Source organism: Miscanthus floridulus, chromosome 1, assembly GCF_019320115.1.
Source record: "Miscanthus floridulus cultivar M001 chromosome 1, ASM1932011v1, whole genome shotgun sequence".
NCBI classification, from domain to species: domain Eukaryota; kingdom Viridiplantae; phylum Streptophyta; class Magnoliopsida; order Poales; family Poaceae; genus Miscanthus; species Miscanthus floridulus.
This window is the reverse complement of record NC_089580.1, coordinates 187,188,058-187,197,243: the sequence shown is the minus strand read 5'-3', so window position 1 is coordinate 187,197,243 and position 9,186 is coordinate 187,188,058. Positions and strand designations below refer to the sequence as shown.

Genomic DNA, 9,186 nt, shown 5'->3' with positions numbered 1-9,186 from the left:
AATAAACAGATCCGGGAAAAGGGAAAATGGAACTGGATTTTTACGGGCGATTTTTTACCTGGCACCTGAAAAAGGGACAGATAATCAGATCTACCGCCTCCTGGCAAAGGGAGAAAAGAAAAGAAAAGAAAAGCCAGAGAGAGGGAGATCTACCGCTGAGCAGCAGCCAGCAGAATGCACAAGCAGCGGGCGGGCGGCTGCGTCGACTGACTGACTCAGGCGAACACAAGTACACCTCACACCCACCCCCCGCACCCCACCACCCAGCCCGCCGCGCAGCCGCTGCTCCGCCTCCCTCCCTCCCGCCCGCTCCTCCTCCTCTTCCTTTTCCTTCTTCTCCCGCTCGGCCGCCTCAGCTCGCGCCGCGACGTCGTCGGGGGGAGACAGCCCGCGGTCGATGTCAGAGGAGGACGAGGACCAGCCGCCGCCGAAGCGCCCCACCAGCGCGTCGCCGCCCGCGGACCAGGTGCTCGACAACGTGCTCGAGACGGTGCTCCAGTTCCTGGACGCCCCGCGGGACCGGAGCGCCGCCTCCCTCGTCTGCCGCTCCTGGCACAGCGCCGAGTCCGCCACCCGCGAGTCCGTCGCCGTCCGCAACCTCCTCGCCGCCTCGGCCGCCCGCACCACGCGCCGCTTCCCCAACGCGCGGAGCCTCCTCCTCAAGGGCCGCCCGCGCTTCGCGGACTTCAACCTCCTCCCGCACGGATGGGACGCCTCGGCCTTCCGACCCTGGGCCGCCGCCGTCGCCGCCGGGGCCTTCCCTGCGCTCGCCTCGCTCTACCTCAAGCGCATCCCCGTCACGGACGCTGACCTCGACCTCCTCTCCCGCTCCCTCCCGGCGTCATTCCGCGACCTCACCCTGCACCTCTGCGACGGCTTCACCTCGCGCGGGCTCTCCTCCATCGCCTCCCATTGCAGGTATCTCTTCCTCTTCCTCCATTTCGATGCGTGCGTTGTTCACCTGTTCTAGACTGCGACTCGAACTTGATGGATTCTATTCTCCCGACACGACAGGGGCCTGCGAGTGCTCGACGTGGTGGAGTGCGACATGGCCGAGGAGCAGCAGGAGGCCGTGGACTGGGTGGCCGCGTTCCCGCCGGAGCCCACCAACCTCGAGTCGCTCTCCTTCGAGTGCTACGAGCCGCCCGTGGCCTTCGCCGCGCTCGAGGCGCTCGTGGCGCGGTCCCCGCGCCTCAGCCGCCTAGGGGTCAACCTGCACGTCTCGCTCGGCCAGCTGCGCCGCCTCATGGCGCTCGCGCCCAGCTTGTCGCACCTGGGTACCGGGTCGTTCCGCCCGGCGGAAGGCGGCGAGGAGGGGACAGGATTCGGGGAGGTTGTCAATGCATTCGTGTCCACTGGGCGGGCGCGCACGCTTGTTTCTCTCTCCGGCTTCCGTGACCTCGCGCAAGAGTACCTGCCGACCATCACCGTGGTGTGCGCCCACTTGAAGAGCCTTGACTTAAGCTACACCGCGGTCACCCCAAATCAGATTCTCATGTTCATTGGGCAATGCTACAACCTCGAGACACTATGGGTACTAAACTGTACTAGATTGCTTCCTCGACTTGTTTTGCCTGGTTTTTGTGCTCTGTTTTGCTGACGAAGACTTGTTTGCTAGGTACTTGACTCGGTGCGCGACGAAGGGCTCGAGTCCGTGGGAATTTCTTGCAAGAAGCTCCAGTCTCTTCGTGTGCTCCCATTGAATGCACTTGAGGATGCCGACGAGTTGGTATCAGAGGTTGGCCTTACTGCCATCTCACGGGGCTGCCCTGCTCTCCGTTCAATATTATATTTTTGCCAGACAATGACCAACGCTGCTGTTGTCGCCATGTCGCGCAACTGCCCGGAGCTCAAGGTGTTCCGGTTATGTATAATGGGACGGCACCAGCCGGACCATGCGACTGGGGAGCCTATGGATGAAGGATTCGGTGCCATTGTTCAGAATTGCAGCAAGCTTACCAGGTTATCCACGTCCGGGCAACTTACTGACAGGGCATTTGAGTACATTGGCAGGTATGGCAAGTCCCTGCGGACGCTCTCTGTAGCGTTCGCTGGAAACAGCGATGTGGCGCTGCAATACATCCTCCAGGGCTGTTCAAAGCTAGAGAAGCTTGAGATAAGGGACTGCCCTTTTGGCGATGCTGGTCTCCTCTCTGGGATGCACCATTTCTATAACATGCGGTTCGTCTGGATGTCAGGCTGCAACCTGACCCTGCAAGGGTGCAAGGAAGTGGCTCAGGGGCTACCACGAATGGTGGTGGAGTTGATAAATGGGCAGCCTGATGAGAATGAAAGGAATGAAAGTGTGGACATCTTATACATGTATCGGTCACTCGATGGTCCAAGGGAAGATGTGCCACCATTTGTGAAGATCCTGTGAAGCTGCTTCTGCGGAGGAGGCCGGGTATGAGTGGGTGCCTGGGAGTATCATGCTGCTGCACTTGATATGCTGGCTGAGTGCAGATCATTTAACGGAATATACGTAAGTTGTTGAGCTGCAGATATGGTACATTTTTATCTCTTCAATTTCTTTAGAAGGATTTCCAAGCACTGTACTGGAGCGGCGGGCAGGGTGTTCAATTGATGTTGTTCTAGTAGGAGTTCATCAGTGTATGCAAAGTGTTCTACGGCAAGACCATAAGCACAGGAGAGCAGGCTTCTTCGAGGGTGCCTCATGGCTGCCTCAGTTTTGTTTGCTGCTCTGGAGGCTCCGGTTGAGGACCATCTTTCTGTGCTGGTGCAACCACCATGTTTTCTCTCAACTTTTCGAAATGAAGCTTGTTATATCAGATTAGATTCATTAGAACTTCCCCATCTGTTGTTGTTGCTGCTGCATATTTTCTGTTTCATTATTCGCATTTTGGAACTATGATGAGATGAGAAAAACCTCCTGATCTGAGCTACTATATTGTTAAATTCCAATTCCAATGTTCCTTGTCTCAAGTTTTGTGATCTGATCTGTGTTGATGTTTTGAAAAGTCCCTGCGCCTGTCTTTTCGATATCTTATCTGAATCCGGAGCTTTGGCTGTTGCTATCATTACTGGAGGACCTACAGTCACAGCCTGAAAGCTCTACCATCCCTCCTTACTGAAAGGTCAGCAACAGCAAAGGGTCATGGTTTAGGCCCTGGTCCATCAAGTGATGATTGCCTCGCCTGGCGTCCATTTGTCTTGACAGCCCTAGTTTCTCGCCGACGTGTTCGCCGTCCACAGTCGGCCGGCCGGAGATAGCGATAGCGACGGCTGGGTCTTGCTATTAAGCCCTCCCCATCACTCCTGCAGGTTAGCGATTATATGATGATGATGACTTGATGATGGGGATTGGGTTTTGCCCGCCAATGCAAATATGACGCTCCATGATCGGGCGGAATAGCTGCCAGCACGGCCTTTCTCTTTCCCATCTTCCTTTGGCTGCCTGATGGCCGTACCGGCCACTGTTCTGGCCAAAGAAAAAAATGCTTGGATGGCGACCAATCCTACAAGGAGGCCCCTGGTGGTGGTGGATCCGGACCAGAAGAAGGAAAAGACGACGACAACGGGGGAGATGGCAAATGATGAGGGAGTGATGACCGGTCGATGGCTATGGGCAGATCCATCGATCCGTCGTTTGACTGCCTCCCGCTCTTCAGTCTTCACGAGTGAGTGAGTGAGTGATGAAACGGGGTAGTACTGCAGGCAGTAGACGCCAAGCGAGCGTGAGGACGAGATTCCAGAAGGACAGTGAAATCTGCTGCTGGAGTGCTGGTGAAAGGGCTTCACCAGCAAACTCATTGGCCTCCTTGACCATCCCGCTGTCTCGAGGGGCTTTTATATTTTTATCATTATTAAGATTGGCGCTCATTTGATTACCACTCTTAGTTTGGCACTTACAATTTTATCACATAAGATAAGTTTGAGTTCTTAATTTACCACATTTGCGCATGTGGCACGCCACGCCAGCCCGACACGTTGGCGCCCAGTCAGCATAGGCACGCGAAATGTCCTTGCTGCCCCTGACCGGCTCCTCTCTCCATCTCTGACATCCGGATCCTGTAGCTCCCTCTCACTGTCAGGTGGGCCCCACTCGTCAGCTTTGTCTTTCACCTCCGGCAACTGGATGGGAGCACACGAAGAAGCTCCGCGGGCGTTGGGCACGAGCGAGCACGGTGGCACTAGGCAGCCAACCGCGGCAAGCTCCCGTCGACAGGCACGCACACGCCTCTCCCAAACGGGCACCGTCCACGGCGAAGGAACATGAAGCGGCGGAGGTGGACGAGCTCGCCCGCAGCCATGGCCGCCCGCGGCCATGGCCAGCCGCGCTGCCGGGGCCGAGCTCACCCGCGGCCAGGGGGGCTCGCCCGCGGCCATGGCCAGCCGCGCTGCCGGGGCCGAGCTCACCCGCGGCCAGGGACAGCCGCGCCGCCAGCGCCGACCTCACCCACGGCCAGGGCCACCAGCGCCGTCGCCAGCCACGGAGCTCAGAGCAGCACGGCGTGAGGAAGCCGAGGAGGAGGCGCACGAGCTGCAGCTCTACCGTGGCCTCGCCGGCGCAGCGCGAGGAGCTCCGCCGCGGCCTCGTCGGCACACGTGTGAGCAGCAGCACCGTCGCGGCCTCACGGGCACGCATGCGAGCAACTCCGCCGCGGCCTCGCGAGCGCGCGGAGAGGGAGACCGAGGTGGTGGCTCATCCGCTGGGAGCTCGCATGGGGAGCAGCTGCTCCGACGAGGACCTAGTTGCCGGAGGTGGAAGACAAAGCTGACGAGTGGGGCCCACCTGGCAGTGAGAGGGAGCTACAGGACCCGGTTGTCAGAGATGGATAGAGAGGAGCAGGTCAGGGGCAGCAAGGATATTTCGCGTGCCTATGCTGACTGGGCGCCAACGTGTCGGGCTGGCGTGGCGTGCCACATGCGCAAATGTGGTAAATTAAGAACTCAAACTTCTCTCATGTGGTAAAATTGTAAGTGCCCAACTAAGAGTGATAATCGGATGATCTTAGTAATGGTAAAAATGTAAAAGCCAGTTGTACTCTTCCTGTTCTTCGCCGTTGATTGAAGGCGCAGTCGAATTTATTGCAAATTATAGCTACAGCCACCGATCGCCTCGCCTCGCCCCAGCAATCGTCCGAACGCTACTGATTGCGATCTGCCTAGAAGAACAGGAGATCTCCATCTCCATCTGCATCCGTTCCGATCGTCCGAGACCGGACTGAGTTATCGGGTGATGGTGGTGCCTGGAGGCCTAGCGCTAGCGGTTGGGATCCGTCGCTGTTCGATCAGTTCTCGAGGCCGTGCGCATCATGTCAAATAATTGGCTGGGCCGCCTCCGGGAAGGAAAAAGGATCGGGAAATCCGGCCGGCAGATCTAGTGGACCTCATGCTTCGACTGCATGCAAAGCGGCCGGGCCGCCGGCCATGCTGCTGTTCTTGAGGCGATGTGTAAGCCTTTGCTTGGTTGTTTTGTTCGAGAAGATGCAGGAGTGTACTCATGGTGGGTGAGGCCGGGGAAAGGAAACTCAACTGTGACGGATTCACCTCGCGGGGAAGTTGCAACTGCTATGCGCCATGCGGAACAGCGCTCGGTATGTACAAGGCTTTATTACTCTACATACATTAGGGAAGGGCCACTGCTACATACAGACAGGAGTGCTGTTTGTTCTTATTCAGTTCAGTCGTCAAATATATCCATCCATTTCATAAAAAAAAGTGCATTACGGTGCTAAGCAGGGGGAGTTATTCATGGCAAAGCGCATCCTACCTCTTACGATCTATGATGATTCCCGTGCCCCGTGCTTTTCGCCTTCTCATTACTGTCTAAACCCCGCCTTTCTCAGGCACATTATGTTGGGTAAAAAGGGTGGAAATGATGACAGAAAAGATGATTCACCGTGGTGCTGCTCGCCTGTTTTAACCGCTCCAAAACTGGGAAAAAGGAGTTACCTCACCTTTTCAACGGCCATCAGCACGGAGGCATGGATCATCGGGTGTATGTGATGTGGCCAATCGATTATCTCCTCTGAAAGTTAGGCGCCATTTCAGGCAGGCATGTGTTCCGAAATCTGCAGAGGCAGGCGTTAGCGGTTTTTAATTATTCATCATTCAGATTCAGATGTTGTCAGACAGGCTTCATGGTTCAACCGAACTGCATATATATGAAGAAAGCATGGCTGGCCGGTCATCGCTTTTGCGGATCATGATTATGAGGCTATCGAGCGCGAGCTTAACTCCTAACTGCTTCTTCCTGCTGCTGCTGCGTGGGCCCGCGGAGAATAGGACTTGCAATCATATGAATATGCGAACAGTGAAGAGATTGGATTTCTAGGGTTACTTTATAAAGTGTCAACACCTTAGATTATTTTTATTTTAGTTTTGGGGATGTGGTTTTCTTTTTTGTCACATCACCTTTTCTCACCCTTTGTTGATTGAGGTAGCAGAGCCATGTTCCCAGCACTGCATGTTCCTAAATATCCAAGATTACGCATGGGCAGCGTGTCCACATGCATCAGAAGAGCCGTAGAAAGAGGAGTGCTCCACTAAATCCGAGAGAGAGAGAGAGAGTGAGAGAGAGGAGGGAAAGCAAGCATGCACTTGAGCTCTTGACCCTGATGCTCGTGCCGGCCCGGCCGGGGAGGAGGAATCATTCATCTACTACTGCAGCCAAAAATGTCAAAGTTCTTGCATGGTGAAATGAAATGCACTGCCAGCGCATCTTTTGTCGAAACATCAGCAGAGGGATATATCTTGCTTTGCTTTATAGAAAAAAGGAAAAGCAAAGCGGCTTTGTATTTGTGGAAGCTGGATTGCGAGAACAAATTCTGTAAACTGAACCGCCGGCGAGATCAGTCAACGGCTTCTGGTACGTGCAATGTTTCTGAATGAGGTGATTGATTATATTGAACCTAGCTCTAGCTGTGAGGAATCACTTTTTTTTTGAAAGAGTTGGCAGGAGCTCTGCCTATTCATTAAGGGGAAAGAAATTATATGTACAGAGTGGCTCTAAGGCCAAGAATCACTTATTTTTTAACCTAGTTCACCTCATATAAAATAATTGCATTGCTTTTGAACAGGCATAGTACTCCCGTACTTGAGAATTTTCTTCCCTGAATCTTGCTGGTATTCTCAATTTCTCATCAATCAACAAATGCTACAGATATTTTTTTTTTCTGAAAGCAAGCAGGAGAGCGCGTCATCGTATACTAGGGTAGAAATCTTGTACTGAACTTTACGCTAATCATTTATCTGCTAGTAGGTCAGCATTCATTTTTACAAGGTGAACATGCCAATCCACAAGTTCCGTCCATTCCAGCGGCCAATCGTCGGAGAGGACGACTCAACCGGGGGCATCTCCGGATCTGGACCGCCCCGACCAATCCAGTTACGGTCTCCTCGGCGAACATGCACGGCAGGTGAGTTTCCGTTCCGTGGCGCCAAGCAATGGGTCCGTGCTCGTGCTCGTGCTCGCGGTTCACCAATCACCATGCATGTGAAGCCAGCCAGTTGCATCGCAGGTGAGTACGCGCACATGATTGAGGCCTTGAGAGGCTCCGCTCCTCCTCGCTCTGAGCCTGAGAGATTTGTAAAGGCACGCAGCAGATTGCAGGCATCAATGTTTCACAGCGAGCGCAGATCTACAGCGCGGCTGCGGGCTGCGGCAGGGCGCTGCATGCTGCTTGTGCGCGCAGGTGACAGCCACTACACGAACAGGCACAGGGGTTGAGGAGAAGCAAACAAGGGGTCTAGTTAGCAATGCAGCACGCCAGGACAAGCCTGAATCGATTCTTTGATCCCACTCTCTCTGTTCTGTTCTCTCTTTTTTTTTAATTATTTTGGCTTTCTTTCGTTTCAAATTAGTGCAGGTCTGTTCATTGTTTTGTATTATCTATCTATCTTTGCAGCAGCACAAACCTGATTGACAGCCAAGCAGTTGATCATATGGCAGATATTGTATTTTACTGCTAGCTGCCTGTGCAGATGCCATGAGTTACTTGGAGCAAGAGATGCTGTTTAAACATTTTTCTGCTATAGTATACTTTTCTTTTCTAACATTCATCAAAGTGAAAAAAAGGGGGAATCTTGCTCATCATTTCAAACCCCAAGAACCATGGACTTGTTGGGACACGAACCGCATCACACTGGCCAGTGATAGGAGAGGTAAAGAAGAGGGAAGGCTGCGTTGCCCTTACCTTGCAGAGGCCAAAGTTGCAACTTGCATCTGCATTTTGCCTTTCATCCCTACTCGCCAATTCTGAACTAGCATCACTACCAAGTGAAAACTTTTTCACCAGCTATCAGCTTTTACTGTGTCCTACGTACTCCACAGTCGTCTAGTATGATGCATGTCCTCAAAATTAAAGGCTGCATTACCCTTACCGTGCAAAAACCAAATCTTTTGAGCTTAAGCTTCAAAACTGAAGCCTTATTAATCAGGTGGATCAGGTCTCCTCAACTGATAACGACTCAGTTTTGAAGGGAGCAGTCTGGTCTTGGTTGTGGCAACTGTGAGACGGTCAAAGGCGTGCCATTCAAACCCCGGTGGGGGCCCGGCCTTCCTTTGCAAAGGCAAATCGCTGTACTGCCATGATCAGTGTTCAGTCTCTGCTGGGGCCAATGCCAATGCACATCCAATCCAAGGTGATGGATCCATTCCAACCAGAGCCAGCTTCCACAGCCTCCCTCTAGTCCTCTTCAAGGTGACAGACGGATCCATCCAACTGGTTTTCTGTGGTCATGGAAAGGCTCGAGTGCTGTCGCAAAAGGGCACAAGTGAATGCTGCACAGTGGCACGAACAGAGCAGGAAAGCTAAGGCATCTCTGTGGCTAGATAGATAGATAGTCACTGATGCGGAGGCATGCCTGCCTACCTCAAAAGAATTTGAGTTGGGATCAGCTCTGCATATGTTAAGCACACCACCTGCGCCGCTGTGCTGCTGCTGCTGGAGGATATGCATGCACAATGCTGCGTTGCTGAGGTCCTCTCTTCTATCATTGCGATCTTTTGCCATCGCTCAAGATGACACAGGACACCATGATCTTATGCCCCCTTGCCGTTTCAGGCTTCAGTTCATTCGTCACAGTCTCGCGTCCACGGGTTTCTTTCAGCTGTTCGGCTTTCTGAGGCTGATTTGTTGTGAGAGAAAAATAATGTTTCATGGCTGATATGTATGAAAAGGTGTTGATCCTTTTTTTAAAAAATGGAAAATATCCGGTCCC

General features: G+C 53.5%; 1 protein-coding gene across 1 annotated transcript; it reads left to right on the top strand.

Annotated features, from left to right (window-relative positions):
* The first annotated feature begins 293 nt into the window (after nt 1–293).
* On the top strand, nt 294–2,928 carry LOC136505593 (transport inhibitor response 1-like protein). Its single transcript, XM_066500755.1, has 3 exons — nt 294–918; nt 1,015–1,534; nt 1,619–2,928. The coding sequence occupies exons 1-3, from the start codon at nt 398–400 to the stop codon at nt 2,378–2,380; spliced, it is 1,803 nt and encodes a 600-aa protein (XP_066356852.1). The 5' UTR covers nt 294–397; the 3' UTR covers nt 2,381–2,928.
* Nucleotides 2,929–9,186: the final 6,258 nt, after the last annotated feature.

What these genes read in the sequence shown, in the direction of transcription:
- LOC136505593 (XM_066500755.1), top strand. Translation starts at nt 398, where the DNA reads ATGTCAGAGGAGGACGAGGACCAGCCGCCGCCGAAGCGCCCCACCAGC. An exon ending in TCCATCGCCTCCCATTGCAG is followed by an intron (nt 919 to 1,014) that starts GTATCTCTTCCT and finishes CCGACACGACAG; the next exon opens with GGGCCTGCGAGTGCTCGACG. An exon ending in ACAACCTCGAGACACTATGG is followed by an intron (nt 1,535 to 1,618) that starts GTACTAAACTGT and finishes CTTGTTTGCTAG; the next exon opens with GTACTTGACTCGGTGCGCGA.